Source organism: Salarias fasciatus, chromosome 4, assembly GCF_902148845.1.
Source record: "Salarias fasciatus chromosome 4, fSalaFa1.1, whole genome shotgun sequence".
Taxonomy (NCBI): domain Eukaryota; kingdom Metazoa; phylum Chordata; class Actinopteri; order Blenniiformes; family Blenniidae; genus Salarias; species Salarias fasciatus.
This window is the reverse complement of record NC_043748.1, coordinates 6330284-6349687: the sequence shown is the minus strand read 5'-3', so window position 1 is coordinate 6349687 and position 19404 is coordinate 6330284. Positions and strand designations below refer to the sequence as shown.

Sequence of the window (19404 nt, the reverse complement as noted above, 5' to 3'; positions counted from 1 at the left end):
ACAAACAAACAAACAAACAGCAGTGTTCAGAGTTTGTAAAGCAGGTCCAGGTAAACTAAAATCACATAATGCGTCCAGCCAGATAAAGGAACCTACCGCTGACAGCTCGGGAGTCCGCAGGTTTCACAGATGTGTCGGAGTGAGCTGCTCATCATCTGCAGCGTAATTCCTCTCAGTCTCGCGCTGTAATCCAACTTTCCCCCAGAATTCACCTCAGGAAACTCCTCAGTGTCTCCAGCAGGAGCAGCCAGCGCTCTCTGACACCGTCTCTCTGCCCGCACGCCTCAAACTCACTGTGTGTGTGTGAGTGGGTGAGTGTGTGTGAATGTGAATGTGCACCGGTGACTGAAGACTGAGCGCGAGCCGCGCTGCGGCTTTCGTGCGCTCCTTTTACCCGCGTGACGTCACGAGGCGGGAGGAGGGCTGGTTAAACCCGGGTCAGCGCGAACTGTGGTTTAAACCCGGGTCAGCTCCATATGTGGTTTAAACCCGGGTCAGCTTATCCACTGGTTCTCTCTCTGTTTTCTTGCTCGTGCAGCAAACCAAACATCTCCAGAGTATCAGCGGCTCATTCTGCTCATCCAGCAGTGAAGCAGTGTTTTGATGAACTAGTTCTTTCTCTCTGGCCTCTTTTGGTTGAATATGCATTTTCTTTCTGAGAACTCCTGAGTCATTTCTGTGAGCTCTGGCTTCCTCCTCTTGCATTCAAGGTTAATAGTCGGCTCGAAAACTGCTTCTAAAGAAGTTATCTGTATCTGTCTTTGTCTTGTGATTTGCATGTGACTTGTGCGTACCACCCCCTGTATGAGGTTGATCACAGCAAACTTCAAACCTTCAGTACATAAAACAGTAGAAAATTGATTATGGGTATTTCAAGCTGTTGAATAAAATGCATTCAACTGAAGGAGATGACAAGCAATGCGATATTGGATTTAATAAAGAGAACCAACACTGTCATAATGCATCAGCTGAACAAAAGTGGTTCAAAAATATACTTAACATAAATAAATTGTGTATTAATATATTTCTTCTTCTTCTTCTTCTTCTTCTTCTTCTTCTTCTTCTTCTTGTTATTGTTATTATTATTATTATTATTATTATTATTATTATTATTATTATTATTAGCTTATATTTCATTATTCATCTAAATATGCTTATGCAGAATACATTGAACTGAGTGGAAAGATTTTTTTTTTTTGTTTTTGCTTGAAACACATTATCATACAGTACTGATGTTGTGAATCACATTGTCTCAGCGGTGCAATTTGAGATGGAAATTCAATCTGACAGTGTTCTCTGGATTTTCTATGTAATTTACACATAAAAGGCACCTAATTAGGACAGAATAAGCGGAGTTAAAAACATACATTTAAGAGCTGAATTTTAATTCATTTTGATTGAGATAAATGTGATTATTAAAAAAAAAAAAAAGCGAAAAAACAAATCAAGCAAAGGAAGCGAAAGCTTAAATCGTTCTGATTATTTACAGTAACACAGTCCAGAAGGTTTCCTGCATTTTTTTTTTTTTTGGGGGGGGGGGCAAAAATACTATTTGACATGAGAAAAAAATGTGTGCTGCCAGTAAATTCAGAGTTTCTCAGGCGCGTTTCGATTTCAAAAGATGTTTATTTGTTGTTTTTCTGCCTGCCATGCTGGTGAAGTAACTTGAGTCAACAACACAGTGAAAATTTTGACATTCATTCCTTTGCGTCCTTGGTCATCGAACTTCACTCCAATTCCATCAAGTGTTTATTCACTGTGTGACCTTTGCCCCCTTCCCTCTGGACACCTCATGTCTCTGATGTGTCCTTCGCTGTCATTTCTTGGCAGTGCTGTTTTTATGTGCTTTACACAGCGGAGCTGCTGTGGGAAATTACAGCTTAAGAAAAGCTGAAAGATTCCTGCATTTCTTTACAAGTAAATCTGGGCGTTAAACAGTTTCGACGCCCCAACCCCCCCAACAAAACACACACTTACAATTGAACTTTGTCCAGAGAGCAGGGTTAAAGACCTTCGGCATGTGTCAATGAGCTCTGTTAAACTCCCAGCATTGATCTGGTTACTGCAGCAAATGTAGGAGTAAAAAAACACAATACTGTCAAAGTAATAAATAGTTTTAATGCTTTATGCATCAAATTACATCATTTTTCTCAACTTTATCACATCTACAGGTACCTTTGACCCTTTTTTTTTTGCCTTCTTTGTCTGGTTTGGTTTTTACAATAATCTCTCTTTTGTTGTTGTCTCACTGATAAGAAAAGATGCACATTGACACTAACTGAACTCTGTCAGCAGATCACATTTCCCTACATATGCACTTTTTATCAGAGTTACTTCTGAAAACACCAATCTTTACACGGGGGGGGGGGGTAGGAAACGTGAAGCAGCGGCCTCTGCGAGCGTTGTTCTCCCACTGCTGAACACAGGCGGTGCAGCAACAAGACGTGACTGAGTGTGACACTGGAAGTGCCCTGAGCCCTCCGAGGCTACAGTGTCACACAAAATAATACGTCAGTGTCGAGCTGCCGGACATTCGAGTTCCTACGCTGAAACGCTTTTAAAATCAGATGCAGCACTTGGCCTCACCTCCTCCCCTGAGGCTCTCATCTGAATTAGCCTGCTGCATGTTCAGGATCTGTTTGAATAAAGAAGCAGGAGTCAATGGATCATCCTTGTTTGTGAAAGAATAGATTATCAAAACAGCTAGAATTCCCCCCAAAAAAAGAGCACTGGCGATACAACTGTGGCCCTCAATATGCCGAAATTCTTTTTTTGATACTGGGATGTGTTGTTAAAAACATATGAGATCTTTCTTTTATTTGAATATCCTGCAATTGAAAACATTTCCTGATTTCCATGTGCTGCCAGTTCTTTAGAAATACTGCTATTTCCAGGCAGCATCGTGCGGCTGCCCTCCAGCTGAACTCTGAGTCAAAATATCACTCGTTCTCTGTGCTTCGCTTCACTCTGGACTTCATCCTCTGTGAAACAATATCAAGACCCTGCAATGATGCTTCGGGCTGTAATTTTTTTCCAAACTATAAAGAGGAGGGGAAAGTGTTTTGGAAAAACATTGATGTTTATGGAAGAAACAATTCACTTTTTACTTTAAAAAACAATAAAGTACGGTAGTTTATGTACTTAATTCTGTATTTATTTTTAGAGCAATTGTAATTAATAATTCTCCTCTATGTTTTAGAAAACTTTTTCTTTAAAACACAGATTGGAGAAAAACCGCTCTTGAAGAGAAATCAGTCATGAGTAATTTGCTTGTTATATATTTCTTTTTTGTTTGTTTTTTTTACTTTGCACTGTTGATTCAATAGCTCATTCATTTGTATTTTTGCAGTGATGGATGGATTTTGAAAATAAGCTTCAGATCCAAATATTATAGTGTGCACTACTGCTTTCTTGGCCCTTCGCAAATAAGAATAAAACTTAATCCACACTCATCTTTGCACTGATTAAAGATGGTAGAGAAAAAGCGGGTCTGAGGGGGAGTCGATCCCCAAACCCTCCAACAGAGGGAGCCAGTGAAGAGAGACTGGACGATGAAGATGCATCCCTTCAGTAATGAGACATGCAGCAGCCATGATGAACTATTAAAACCTGGGTCATACATGGGATGTTGTTCATGTTTTAGCTTAAACTCTACAGGCCCTTTATTTCCAGTTACATAATCATGACACTCATTAAAAAACAACAACGCAAAGGTGATTTGAATGAATCGAACCGCTCGGATGACCTTGTGTTATAAATACAGACCACAGCTTGACCATAGAATGGCTCCACGGTTTAATACGGCGACAGCAACTGTTTCCATGTGCATACCACGTGAGGTAAAAATAATTTTACAGTGTTGTAGACGTCGTCGTCCACGTCGGACCCGGGAAGCGTGCGCGGATTGATTTGCCCTCAGGAACTCGCTGCTCTCACAATAAACCTTTGGTCAGATAAGGTATGAAAACACTGAGCTTAACTGAGCAGGAATTGAGATGAAGTCAAGTGAAATGTGTTAAAAAAAAAAAAAAAGAAGAAGAAGGCTGCTGGCAGATGGAGCAGACAGGTGAGAGCGCTGCGCCGTGTATTGGGGTCAGAAGCAGCCTGGCCTCCGATCCGCCCGGTCCTCAGAGACAAGGCTGTTTGCAGAATCTGGTCGTGCTCTCTGGATCTGGCCATTCAGCCGGCGGTTGGCCAGATCCTAATTTCTACACCAAGACAATGAGATCAGTGCACGGCATCACACAAATGTCTCTCTCTCAGAGCTTTGAACCGGCTTTTGATGAACTATTTGTGTTTGCTGATGCTTCTGGGTTGGCATTCCGCTTCATTCTGAGCCAATTACTGGACATGCAGGGTATGTGGGTCACACAAAGCAACACAACAGCAGCCCTTGTTCCCCACATTATCACCCAGTCATGAAGTAAACAGTTTCCATAGAGAAGCAGAGTAAACAAAAAGTACAATAATCAGCTGTCACTGTAGATTACACAGTATGTAGAAGGTAAACTTTATCTTGGAAAAGTGATAAACTACATTGATAATCAATTAAATCTTAAAATAGGATAGCTTTAAAAGTATGCTAGGTTAACTGACACTATAAAACAGATAGGAATAATGTAATTTTTGCAACTTGATTGTAGTTACAAATGAAGTTTATATATTTACAAAAGTTCAGATTGCAAAATAAAAGCACAGTAAAGCAGGAAATGCCAGAGCAGTGTAAGTAAAGCAGACTACGACATACAGAGTGTTATCATTAGACAGAAATAAAAAAGGATTTAGAGAATTCTAATCCAAGTTTTAAAGTCTTTTTGAAACTAGTAACAGATGGTGCCTGATGAATTCTTAGATAATTCCACATTTTCATTGCATGAAAACAGAACTCTGTCTTATATCAGAGTTACGTCAGTCTTTCTGTGTTTCATGACAGAAAGCTTTAAAGCAGAACCAGCTGATCTACAAGGTCCTTCTGGATGATTGGAATGTGTTCTTGTACTGTTGGAAAATTTAGTTTACGTGGTATTTAAATTTGCTGTTGTCATTCATGTCCTGTGTGAGTGCATTCTGTATAAAGTTATAGAGGTGTCTGATCAACACATTTAGAGGAAAGGTGTTTTTCAGTGCAAGCAGTCATAATATTTTGAAGAGCTTTTGTACGATTAACTGTAGAAACTGCACAAATCAATGAAGGTTGACTGTAGTCCTGGCATGTCCTGTTTTATCTTCCTTGAGGTTCGCAAGGTTCAGAGGCAAACCGCCTCTCTAACCCGAGGAGAAACACAAGCAGCCGGTGATCACATGTTTTCATTCAGTCCTCTACGTGCTCGCTTGTGGTGATGTGAGTGTTCTTCAGCCGAAACTCCATCAGTACTGCGGGGCTGTTAAGAGCACAGCTGATGGACATAGAGTCGTGTTGAAAGGCTCTGGGCTGCGTTCTCACCCTGCTGCCTTCAGCAGACGGTGAATGAGTCTGAGAGAGGTTCCTCTTATCGCATCAGCTCCACCGACACAGGGTTAAGTAGCAATGCAGGAGCTTCTAGAGCAGCCTGGATTCATGGATCGTGGAGGAATGTGTGTAAAATAATTGTCAAAATGTCCAACACTCATGTAAAAATGGTCCTTTGTAATTTTATTAGAGGCCTCAAGACGCAGGTCGCTGCAGAGAGCTGAGCTTTTCTGCAGAAGTATTATCTTATTATGACTTGATCTAATGGCAAGTCCATGGTATTTGCCTATTTGGTGGTTGAGATCTAAATTTGGACTCTTTCTGGTTACCTCTGCAATGATTATGAATACGTTATTTGGGCTATTAAACTGAATACTTCACATTCAGTGGAGGTTTTAGTAACTGGCAGCATGAGTTTGTGGTCTTTGTGTATGAGGGAAACATGACAACCTGCACTATGTTTTGCTTGTACCTGTATTTTTTACATCCCTGTAAGTGAAAAAATTGCATTAAAGTTTCCATTAAGTGGTGTGTTTAAGTGGTAGGCTTGTAACTTTGGCTGAAATCTTTCATATTGTGCTGCATAATAATGTTCTAAATCACAGAGCTATTCCAATACGTGCGCGGCTGTTACGATGCAGTGTGCATATTGTTGATGCTGTGGAAAGTACTCCTTTTTTGAAAAAGTACTTCAGTTCACAATGCTCCCAGTTCTGCTCATTGTAAGACACTAATTTTCCACTAGAGTGGTATTAGTCTAAGCAGCAGCTGACAGGTCACCACTCAGGGATCCTTGACCTGCTGCTTCCAGCCTGTAAAGGAAAAGCTCATACAGACTAAGACCGAGGTGTGTGTTCAGTGACGCAGCAGCTCCAGCAGTGTGTATAATTACTCTGAGAACTACAGCAGGTGTTTATTCCTAACTTTATTCCCAAATAATGTCAGAGCTGGACCATGTCCCTGAGAATAAGAATAGCCACTTATCTGATGGCGTTGTCTGCATTTTCACACAACTATACTGTCCAGAAAACTTGAACTTTGACTCATATTTACCTCAGCTGTGACGCAAGCTGAAAGGTCTGACACCTTTCTTTTCCTTAGCAGGATTCACCTTACAAATATCTCTCTGAGGGACTAAAAAATGCAAAGACAAGCCAGTCTGGGCACATTTTTACTTAAACAAAGAGATTTTTGTTGTTGTTGTTTTGTCAAACTATTATTGGAATGTGTTTCCAATCTTCCTTTGGAATTTTCTTCCAACCAATGAATTGTCCAATAGTGAATCATTCCATTTTTTTCCATCTCAGCTTCCAATGTGTTCCAATGTGTGCAGCGTGAAATGTATTGTGGGACAACATAGATATACTGTATATGGTTGGCTTGGTGGCCATCTTGCTACAGGCAGCTCGCTTGCTCATAACACTGTGTTCATGCACTGTAACAACTATAACTTGCTCAATTTTCTACTGATTTCAGTTTGCGATAAACGTCAGAGAGGTAGTTATGACACTGCATAATCATGAATAATTATAACCAAAGAGGTTGATTCACAGGCACAAATCAAGGTTTAGGCTACAATATCTCAGGTACAGAATGAGAACTTGAGAGGTTTTATATGTGTATGTGTTTATATTACTATGATAATTAAAATAACGTAGTGTTTAGTTGAAAAATGTCATTGAAATAGTTTCATTATATTAGTAATATTTATTTATTATATTTATATATAATAATATATATATATATATATATATATATATATATATATATATATATATATATATATATATATATATATATATATATATATTTACTTTATAATGCATTATTTTCATGACACTCATCTTATGTCTTTATAATCTTGAACATAAAATTAACATTTATGTTAATATTTACATTTGTGAGATCTTGTTTATCATATTATAACAACATAAGCTTTTAGATTTTCCACAGCTTGGTGTCAGAAGTGGGATTCCAGATTGGCCGTCGGAGAGCGGGACCAGTGGGTGATGGATCACCCAGAATTGTCCGTGTCCTGCCTACCAAGAAAATAAGGACCCAACTGAGACCAGACCCTCAGCTGCCATCTCAGAATTACTGTCACAGCAAATTCAAATTGAGTTTCCTAAAGGGTGAAACAATCTAAATTCCTGAAGACTGAATTATCACTCTGAGACACTTGCTGAAAATCAGCGCGAAAGTGCCTTTATCGGTTGTGATGAGGCGAACAAATGTCATTTTACCGGGTATTTATAGGTCGAAATGCTATAAATTTGTAAAGTTACACGTTACAGTCCCTCGAGAGTTCGGCATTAACTCTTGTAAAGTCCTCACTTCCGTTAGAGGAGCACAGTCACAGGCTAGCATGTATAATGCATGCACAGACACTTTATGTTTCCAAAGTGCGCACACAGCTCTCAGACATGATGTTTCATTCATCTTGGCCTCTCCCATGAGAATAAGTTCATTTTGTCCTGATTAATAAGTTCATTTTGTCCTGATTACCAGATACAGACATATCATACAAGTCAGAAAATCCACTCTCCTACATTTCACTGTATCGGTGCAGCAGACACATCCTGTGCATACAAATACGCTGACATTTAGTTTTACGCTTTTCCACTGAATAATTGTATCATTCCTATACTGGTTTGATGCATCGCTGTAAATACATGTTAATCAAGCTACTTGCATAACACTGAAGGACTGTCCCTCGAAATAACAGCGATTCTTATTTCTAGAGAACGTATTCATGAAGGATCTTTTCAAACGGCTCCGGGGTAAAGTTCTTGATAATTCCACATCTGTGTGAGCTGAACATTTCAAACACACACACACACACGAGCCTAGGCCCAAAGAGATCGCTAAGCGAACCTCTGCTCGTCGTTTGTTTGCTAGTGATCCATCCCGGGACCACATGAGTGTCATCATGGTGATTACTGCACATTCAGACTGGCATCATTATAACAAGAGGGAAGATGGCTGGATGCCTGTGTTTCGTTTATGTCTTTGCTGCGAGGAATTTGCCCAGCTTTGCAGTGCATTCATTTCAAAAACACATCAAACGGAGTCTGCTCAGTAGCTGTTTGCCACACGCCGCAAATGTTTATTCATCTGAAGGAAAGAACGTGTTGATGATGACAATCCAAGTAATACTGAAATGAAAACAAGCGCTGCCTTAATAGTAAGCATAAATCAGGAGCGTATTTCCCTGCAGCAACATTGATGTTATAAGTTGAGCCCAACAAATGTTTGACGAGCAACTGGGTCACGTTAAACAGTTATGTTTAAAAACATGATTTGTCCTTTTGCTGTGATTTCTTATTTTTTCTAAACACTTAGACAAACAATTAGGCTTCCATCTCCATGTTGTTCAGATCTTTGATGCGTGAGTAAATCTCACAGACTTTTTAAATTTCAGGGGTTTTTTTTGTTTGTTTTCTTTATATTGAATTATTTATTCTCCAGGTTATTTTCATAGCCCCTTTGGTGCTAATTTTCCTTCCAGACATCCATCCCTCTATCTTTTATATTACTTGCCCCTGTTCAGAGTCACATGGAGAAAGACCCCGAGGTCGTCTGTCCACCACAGCACAAACACACTGGGAGACATGCAAACACACACGTCATCACACTGAGGGGCAAAATAAGGTCAACAGCTGAACATCAGCAAAACCGAGGAACCCAGTGTGGACGCTGGGAGGAGGCAGCAGGGTAAATGTGGTCATTCTTTACTGGATTTTTACAGTCAAGTTTGTGGGTTCAGTGTTGTCCTTATCAACGTATTCTACCATTAGTTCCTATATGCACGCACATCTCTCACACTGTTTATTGATGAGGGCTGTTTTGGAGCTAATATTTGCCTCATGACCTATTTGCTCACTTGACTCCAGTTTGTTTTACTGCAGGCTGACTCTGTCTTCATCTCCAGTTTTGATGACCATTGCAGCCTGAAACTCCACCTGGCCTCTGCCTTCCAGCCCCAGCTGTTCACCTGCCCAATGCTCCGACCACAAGTACGCTCTAAACTCACCACCTGGTTCCCGGAGGACTCCTTGGATTTTGCAAACCCGTTCGGAGAATCAGCTCGACTCTCTGCATCTCTCACTCAGTTTCTGATTTGTTTTTCTAAGACTGTTAGTTTCATTATTTTGAACGTTGCTTCTCTGCCTGCGCTTGCTTCTGCCCCTTAGTCTTAGACCTACACCATGACAATTTCTAAAAAGCCTGTTTTTGCTGCTTGCTGAAAAGAGCGGACTAACAGCTATAGTGAACAAAAAGACACATTTCAGACCAAAATAGCATCGAATGGGCTGGCCTATAGAAAGTGAAGACAGTGCATGTAAATCTCAATGAAAAGGCAAAATACACTCTTCCTGGTTTATGAATACCAAATATGGTTACCCTAGCAACGAGCACATGTCCCTCCAAACTCTTCTGATGGGATAAAAACAAATTACTGCAATAAGATGTATGACTTCTATGAGATCTGACATGCACATGCACATGGATGCCAACAAATGTCAGTGTTTTCTGTTGATTCCACTGAGCAACATATGAAATGCATGTTTGATTTGGCACAAGTTTTATCTGTTGGGGGTTGAGGGCTTTCCTCAAGGGCCCACAACAGTGACCCCACTGGAGTGGGATTCCAGCCCCTCTGAGCGACCAATGACTTCCTCAGTATTTATAACTGAACAATGTAACAGTGCTCTGCTGCACATAAACGCACAGGCGGTGTGTTTCCCATGCGGTGTTTTGATGGGCGTTAGTTGAAATTTACACAGATTGGATCTCCTCCCAAAAAAAACCAACTAAAACTAATGTGTTTTCTACTCTGGTGTGACAGCACACAGCAGGTTGTGTGTGATAATGTGTGTAACGTCTGGATACAGGTCAGTGTCTCCCGCTGTGGGTCGGAAATACCCTGACATCAACATTCTCTTCAATGGTTCATGGGGGAAACGCTGTTTTTCATCTTCACTTACAACCACTGCCATAAAAAAAGCTGCATTTAATAAAATGTAGCATGAAAAAAGCGCTGCCATGCATGATATCAATCTGACACTTCCTAAAAGTCAACTACAATTTACACGGCGAGCAACATCAGCTGAAGCATCAGATCATATTGTGCCATATTAAAAAGTCAAAAGGATGAAATGTGGTTCTGATGTGTTTTAATTATTCATACGATTTTGCTTATTTAACAGTTCTTTCATCACCAGTAAGACTTTTTTCCTCTTTTTTCACCAGATGCATTTATATTTGCTGTGCAATGTCATATGAAGTCACATCACATGAGTGAATCAGAACACGGTGTCCATGACTTTCAGCAAAGACGCTATAGAAGAGATCCCACTCCCTGTAGTGGGAATAGAGAGCTGCAGGAGCTCATCACACATGAAATGATCTCACAGTCAAGGGAAATACTTTATATCCTATATTCACATCCACATATGGCACATCTGTGACTTTTCACATCTTTTATCGTCTTTTTGAGTTTCAATTTTTTCGAAAGCTGCAAAGCAGGAGGAGAACAACACTCTGGTCATCTGCCACTTGTGGGAAGCATCAGATGAGATCAGCTTCCAGTTGTAAAAAAAAAGTCAAAGAACCTCCGGAGGAGGTTGAAATGATTGCAGCTGTCGCTCAATATCTTAGGTACTTGAGTAAAACCTGCAATCTCCTCTGGAGGATGACCATCGAATCACCTTTCTCAGCCGTCATCAGAGCTCTCAGGAAGGATGAGCTCAGAAGTTTGTCCATGTCTTCCAGGAGGAGTGTCAGGAAATAAGGCGTTTTTGGGTTGGAGTCTCCTCAGGATCGGAGCTGTCCGACTGAACGAACTGGAGATTCTGTTGAATGATAACGATCTGGACATCCTCTCCCTCTGGTAGAACATCAGTCCACCTGAGGCCAGATTCCCTCCACGAAGAAGCCACGATCTGGTGGGTTGTTTATGTGCACAGCAGGAGCAGCATTTCATAAATCAAGACAAATCAATCCCGAATTCTTGCTCAATTCACTGAACAGCTCTCTCATGGAAAAGCGAGAGAGCGCTTTAAGTAAGGGACGACAGAGGAGATCTGAAAGAAAACGATGGGACACGCAGCAAAGACGCTCTATGAATGGAAACACGAGGGTGAGACGACCAGGAGGAGCAGCCACATAAAGACGTCTGATAATAATCCTTAAAAAAAATCCTGGATCCAGACAGTGATCCGAATCATCACCAAGCCCAAGACCCACCTTTCCACAAACTTTCATTGCAATCCGTCCATAACTTTCTCCGTAATGTTGCTAACAAACTAACCAACAAACCAACCAACCAACAAACCGACGTGATTACATAACCTCCTTGGCGGAGGTAATAAAGATAAAGTGCATTACAGACTACAAAAAGTGACAGTGAGTTGTTCTGTTCGAGAAATTCATTTTTGTTTTCCGTCTGGCATTTAAGGAGCTTTCATGAAGTGTGACCCGGCACTGAAATTTTCTGAAACATAAATAATAATAACCAAAAAAGCATTGAAACAGTTGAGAACTGATTTCAATATTTGTCATTTATGAAATCATCTCAGCTAGTAATGTTTTTGCAAGCTGCACTGACCAAGAAGGTCAAAAAGAGATAAATGAGCCTCAATCTCTATTAAAAAGTACATTTTAATAATGAAAATGTAGTTTTCCCAGTGGTCGTCTACCAATGAGGATAACCAGAGAGTTTTGGGGTGCATGTATCAGTTGATGCTTTTTCACACAAATGAAACTTGTTTACAAAGCAAAACCAGGGGAATATCTACTGTGAAAGATGTGGTCTACATTTACATCTTCTTATCATCAAGAGAAGAGCTCTGTTTATGTTTCCTATAGATCCCAACAGCTGTTAACAATAACGCGAAAAACATTACCAAGTCTGGCATTCAAGCAAAAATGACGACATGGAGCGAAACAAAGCATTTGAATGGCGAGACTTGGGGTGGTGTGATGTGATTTAAGCTCTGTGAGGGAGTCTAAAGCTTTAGAGGGACAGATGTCGAGCATGTGTTGCTACAGAAACTAATAGTAAATGTCCGTTATAATTGCGAAACGCTCACCCAGAGGTCAGAGTGAAACATAAAATTTTACATTGATGTTGTTCATTTGACTTCATAAAAAGTCACTCATCTGCAGACACATTTTCATTAGCAAGCTGTTTAGTGTTAAGAAGTCAGGATTCACTTTAAAATAAGCGAGTGATTTAATGGATAATTTTTAATGACAGCTACAAGGAACAATCCATGAATTAATCTCTTGACTCTTACTACAAGATGACTTTGAAAAGGGGCACCGTTATCTTCTAATTATTCCCCGTGGATTGAATGAAGACAGAAAGAATATGATTTATATGTTTCAAGGTCTGGCTGATTTCCTGGAGGACTGTGGTAAATCTCGGTCCTTTGGGGATGAAACAGGAAAGCGATGCGTCGGGTTTCTCAGAGCCGCATCTCTGGTCCTGCTTTATTTACTCTGCCATAATAGGTTTGCTGTTTGTTGCTCTTTAAATGTGATGGATCTCAGCTCAGGGAGGAAGGTGGAGGGAAAAGCAAACATTACCCAGAGAGAGGCAGAGAATGAAATGCTTTGTTGCAAAGACAATAATTGTGAAGTGAACCGTCCGCTCTGCACTGCAACCTGAGTAAAGTGCCAGCGTGAGAAAACATGTCAGTCCAGGAACAATCAAAAACAGAGCTGACAAACTCATTTTAGTTCAGGAGCCGCACATTAACCAAAAAATGACACCATCATAGTCTATTAATACCATCTAATAGGTCATATTTTCTCTGATTTATTGCAAAAATCAGAAATCTTCCATGTGCAAATGCTTTACAATAATATTAATGCAAGCTTGACACTTCGTTTGAACATATTTTTGAAAAAGTCACAGTCATGGTACGCTTTTGATGCTCTTGCTTTTGTCTATCTGATGTCTGTATGAGAATACTGTGACCAAATTCAAGGAAATGATCCCATCAATATTAACTTCAATCCCATCTGTGGACCCAGTGGACTGCAGTATCAGCCCCTCTCAGGTTGATTTAGTTGTAGACGGGGCGGCAGCCTCATTTCGCTCCACACTTGATTCAAGTGATCCCTGAAGATAAAGGCAACAGCTCAGAGGAGGAGAGCTCTATGGTATAAAAAACAACTGCAAAAATTAAAGAGATTAGCATGAAAACCAGAGAGGAAATGGTGTCTAACTCAACTAGAAGTATTTCGTACTGCCTGGAGAGAAAGTTTGTCAACCTGTAAAAAAATAACTTTGTAAAACTCGAACTGCCTACGATTCCTCCTTAATAGAAGAAAACCAGAACAACCCCAGGTTCTTCTTTAACACTATAGCCAGACTGACAAAAAGTGGAACCTCAGATCCCGTTAACCTTAAGCAGTAATGATTTTGTGAACAACGTGAACAACAGAGGTAAAATTGAAAGCAGACTCCCCAAATTGGTCACAGACCTATTAAACTCATTGTCAAATCTGTCGGTAGAGCCAGACTCACAACTATTTCGCTTCCATCCTATTGAACTCTCTGAGTTGTCCTCAGTTGTGGCCTCATGTAAACCTACAACTGCTACATTGGATCCAATCCCAACCCTGATCACTACATCAATGTTAGATCAGATCAACGATCAAGAGAGAGGATGGAAAACTTGAATTGGCTTAAGTTTTATACAGTATCACTTGATTCCATCCATCCATGTTTCAAGGCAGAACACACACCCTGCACGGGACTTCAGTCCATCTCCCATCAAACAGCCACACACACTCAGTCACATCTTTGGCGAATTGCTCATTTGCAGTATGTTTCCAGAGAAAAGCCACGCAGGATCAGAGAGTATATTTACGTTCTGCCGACACTTTGTGTTTGCCCACCTGTGTGTGTGTTTGTGATTGAAGTTTCATGAGCTGCAGGGTGTGTGAGGCTCAGAGAAGCCCAGGGGAAGCATCGGGGCGAACCGCATCACTTCTCCGTTATGATCCGGAGTGACAGATCTTTGTAGTGGAGGCTATTCTTAGTCCTCCTGCGTCAATGGAGGGACTCAGAGTAAATTGGAGACTGTAGATGCGAACGGGACGTCCGTGGTGTCCTGATGAGGGCCGACACCAACACACACACACGCGACAATGCTCCCCATCCACTAGGAAATACACAACCGGAGGAGCTCACAGCTGAGTGGCTGCGCTCCGACTGACGCCTTCGCTTCATCAAGGCGGAAACAGAGGAACTCTGGAGGAGCTCCTTCCCTCAAGCAAGCTGTCAGGACTGTGAACTCTGACCTCCAGTCAGCACCTGACTAGTGGAGATAACAGTGTGTGCTGCAGCGTAGCACATGCACATCACACAGACTGCATGCTCTGTGTGGATGCACTTCGGTAGCACTTTTCCATGGGTGTGTCCAGTTTGGCAAGTTATGCTTCTTGTATGTTATAGCTTTCCCTATTTGCATTCTTTCCATTGTTTATGTCTCTTTTATATTTTTGTCTAGTGTGACATTTTTCGTGATTGTAGCTGCATTTCTCTGTCATATTGTTACGCTTACAGTATGTGACTAATAAAATTCTAATCCAATCTAAGATAATCTAATAACTCACTTGCACGTACAACAAACCAATGTACAAATGGGGAGAAAATACACACTGCTGCACTGCCGTGCAGTCCCTTCCAAACATATGATCCATAAACACTGGACAACCCAAGATGTGTTTAGTTTCGTGTTGGGAAACATTTACAGTCTCCGTTTCACAGCAACAGTTTAAACTTCTTGTTTCATATTGCTCAAACAAAGATTCCATATGTATGTTTGAATTAAAGTGTCAGGTGTTAGCAAGCACATACTTGCACTCTCCTGTCTTACATGAGAATGTGTGTGTGTGTGTGTGTGTGTGTGTGTGTGTGTGTGTGTGTGTGTATTCAGCTTTTAAAGTGCAAAGATGCTCTCAGTGTGACGTTGAGCTCATTGTTTTGCCGCAGAGTTGTGATCAACCCATTTCATAAGCTTGATTTTGATATTTCAGCCACCCACCAGGAAACGCTAATTCCAGTTCCTGGTTGATGCCACACACTCTTCATGCCTCCCCCAACAATTGCCCCTTTGCATGAATACATCTGAGACATGAAAAAAGAGAAAGGACAAAAGACTCCTTGCTGCACGACTTCAATGTATTTTACGTAAGATGTGACTCAACTCTATTACAATTATATGAACCATTGTAGCGGCACTTCTGAAGCCTTTTTATATAACTGCACAATTCTTGAGTTAATCCAATGTGTCGGTGACAGATTTCATAACTTTCTGAGGACAGTGTCAGCCACGTGTTTCTTCAGAAACACATTCTAACCTGAATGAGCAGTTACTTAGATATTTCTCTTCTCTGAAAATACTGACACAGAGGTGTTGTAAGTAAAACATAGGAAATTGTAACAAATGCAGAGCAGTTAGCGGCAGTACAAATAAAATCACGGCTTGAACCAAGAGTTAAGAAAATCCTGAAGCTGTCTCAAACCAGGGTTTAAGCAAATCTGCATAATATGGTGGATACAGCATTTAAAAAAAAAATCAGACTTTTTTATGGGAAAGAGAGCAGGATGAGTTCAGCTTGAACTGGCAGGAAAATTGATTTTCTATATCAGTTCATCATGTCATCAATAGTTTAAAGTGCTGATCATCTTCTGTTCTTTGACAACAGACAGTACAATGTACAATCCTCTGCTGCCCCCTAGAATCAAAACAGGTACTGCAAACTCTCTCTCTCTCTCTCTCTCTCTCTCTCTCTCTCTCTCTCTCTCTCTCTCTCTCTCTCTCTCTCTCTCTCTCTCCTGTCATTTACACATCAGCACGTCGATGGATCATGATCGGTTCCGTCTTGTATCTTCACATGGGAACAGAACATTGGGTTCCACTCACCTAAGCAGGCCCTCAAATGCAATTAACCCCTCATTCAAACAATCAATCCCAATCCACACTGACACACATAACTCACACACAGGCTGCACACACTTTACCATGTATTTTTTCTTTCATCGGTTGTGGTTAATTGATGGAGACTCCACAGGGAATCTTCTCCATATCTGCTTTAAACAAACACTGACATTTGATCTCGGATGTGACTGTTGCTCTCTACACATGTGGACACTGTCTACACTTCAGTGCTCATCAAGATACTCTGAATATAATCAAGTAGAAGTATAAACATAGAACAGTTTCATATTATCCTCTGACATTCAGTCAGGTTCTCGCTGCCCAACAACCTGAGGCCTCCTCGTGAAGAGACTGGAACTGAGAGTGACTGTGTCCCTTGATGTTGGACAGATCCTCCCCCACTGGTCAACGTCAAATCCACAACACTTCAGAGGACGTATAAATGAATGAAACACAGACTGGATCGCATTCAATACACAGGACAGAAGAATATCACACACAGGTGAGTCAAACCATTCAAATTTTCAATATATTGCACGGGTTTCAGTTTGGAAATTAGTTTTGGTTCACAAAATATTCTTCTGATCAAATAATTGTTATTTGCCTTTGATAATTAATGCAGTGGTGTTTGACTGTTTGGCCGATCACTCATTTTCAAACTAACTGTGCTGGTTTGAGTCTCTACAAAGAGTCGAGTTTGTTTCATGAGGAATATTGTCTGCAGTGAAAAAATGAATTCTGTGGAAGGTTTTCATATTTTACAATTAACAGTGGTTATTCAGCAGCAAAAGCTTTCAAGAAATGAGTTTTAAACTGTCAAAGCTTAATCACTTTTAATTGCTTTGTAATTTCAAACATTGTACTACACAGGGAATGGAAATCAACAACCGTGTAGTGAAATATAGTAGAATCATGGTGCTGTCATTCATCTTTATCTGCAGTTAACATTGAGGACAGAAGAATTTTACAAAGAAGGCAACAATACTGTTCCTAATTCCATTTTTCAACACGCTGTTGTAAAATCAGTTGTATTCATGTTATTTTGAGTTCATAAGTGTGAAGAAAAACACAGCCGATCCGGTCAGTCATCTTTCAGGACGGGCATCTTTGGTTGGAAGCTTCACCCGTCCATCAGTCTGATTAGTCCCACAGGGAAGCGCAGGCCTGCAGCAGAGCCTGCAGCAGAAACGCCGGCCGCAGAGGGACCCCGTGGTACAAACGGGCCGCTGTCCCCCGGATGGAAAAGAACACTTACAGCCTCTGGCTTCAAACAGTCCGTCAGGACAGGGCGCTCAGGTGAACTGTGTTCTGGAACCCTGGCGTTCTCAGATGTTAGTCAGCGTGACTCAGAGGCGCCGGAGGTAATGTCAAGGTTTCAAATACAACTTGACACTTCATTTCTTTAAAAAGGCAAATGTATTTGGCTCAGAGACAGAGTTGAAGCTCAGACTCAGTGTTTATTTTTATTCCACCATATTTAATTATGATGATTTTTCAGGTTTGCATCATGTTGGAAGGAAGAATCTTTCTAAATATGAAAAATATTCAAAAAAGACAAAGAAGAATCAAAACAATTCACCAATTTCCCAAAGTAACTGTCTGCAGGCTGAACAGCACCTTTGCCTGTTTCGTGTGGGAGCCGCCGTCCTTTTATCCGTCTGAGAGAGGGTGGCGGCTCCGCAATGAGCCTCTTAAGTGAGTTAGATGTTCCCGCACACAGGGAGTCACGTTTCCCCGGGGAGAGTCGGCACAGACACAATAACACGATAACAGCCCGGGGAGGCGCTGCGGCCCTGTTTGGAACCTGTTTTGACTCCACGTCTGCTGAGGATTCGCGTCCCGGCAGGAGTGGGACACGCTTCTAATGAGCGTTTAGGAGATGACTCAGGCGTCTGTACTCATCAAGAACAGACGCAATTAAATCAACCTGATAAACACTTCTCTTTGTGGATGAGGTGAATGTGATTGACCCAGATCTTCTCTTTCTCCCTCAGACTCCTGGTTTCGTGCGCGAAAGCAAGCATGGACAGAAACGTGTCCCTCCTCAACCTGACCTCAGTCCCGACTCGGCTGCCCCTCAACGCCACGCTTCACGTCAACGCCACGGAGAAGCCCTTCAGCGTGTTTGACGGCTGTGAGCGCTACGTGGAGGGCATCCTCTTCGACCTGACCATCCAGTGCATCAACGTGTTCGTGGGAATCCCGGCGAACCTGTTCGTCATAGCAGTCCTCATCCGCAACCGCAAAGAGCCCTCCACTTCAGACATATTCTTAGGCTGCCTGGCCTTTATGGACACCTACTTTGGCATCATGACCCCTCTCACCTTCTTTAACCTTTACCTGTGGGGCAGCAAAGACGTGTGGTCCTCCATCAAGTTCTCCTACGGCGTGAAAGACACCAGCGGCCCGCTCTTCCTGTCCTGCATCTGCCTCGACCGCTTCATCGCCGTCCTCTTTCCCATCACGTTCGGGCAACTCAAGCACTTCAAGTACAGGCTGGGCCTCTCGCTGCTGGTCTTCTCCCTCACCTTCGCCTATTCGGCCGCCAAGACGGTGGGAGGCCTCCCCAACTTTGAGAAGGTGTTCACCGGCGAGATCCTGGCGGCGTTCACCTGGATGGTTCTGTGCAACAGCAGCATCCTGTGGGCCTTGAAGAGGTCCCGGGGCGCGGGGAAAGACGAAATGCACCCCATGAAGAAGAAGGCCTTCAAAACGGTGCTGTCCATCCTGTGTGTCATCGTGGTCAACTACCTGCCGCCCGTCGCTCTGTTCCCCTTCGAGGACTACTACCCTCCGGACGCTTTCCGCTGCTACGTGCAGCCGGTGGGCTTCGCCTTCGTCAACATCAGCAGCACCTCCCAGCCGCTCATCTACCTGTCTCGGCTGGAAAAAGTGCCCTTCTTCCCTGATTCCTGCCTGAAGAAGTGTAACTGTCTCGTTGGGGAGAAAACAAACACAGAATCATCCCCTGCTGCACAGAATCAGACCGCCTAG

The 19404-nt window shown here is 41.8% G+C and overlaps 2 protein-coding genes across 2 annotated transcripts in view; one reads left to right on the top strand and one right to left on the bottom strand.

Annotated features, from left to right (window-relative positions):
• Positions 1 to 298, bottom strand: part of gcgra (glucagon receptor a) — a 26302-nt gene extending 26004 nt beyond the window's left edge. Inside the window, exon 1 of the mRNA XM_030090439.1 lies at positions 97 to 298. The gene's annotated coding sequence lies outside the window, so the exon portion shown is untranslated. The remainder of the gene's footprint in view (positions 1 to 96) is intronic.
• Positions 1 to 19404, top strand: part of LOC115386757 (G-protein coupled receptor 183-like) — a 24266-nt gene extending 4862 nt beyond the window's left edge. The window contains exon 2 of the mRNA XM_030089224.1: positions 18405 to 19404. Within this exon, the coding sequence (XP_029945084.1) occupies positions 18405 to 19404 (1000 nt within the window). The remainder of the gene's footprint in view (positions 1 to 18404) is intronic.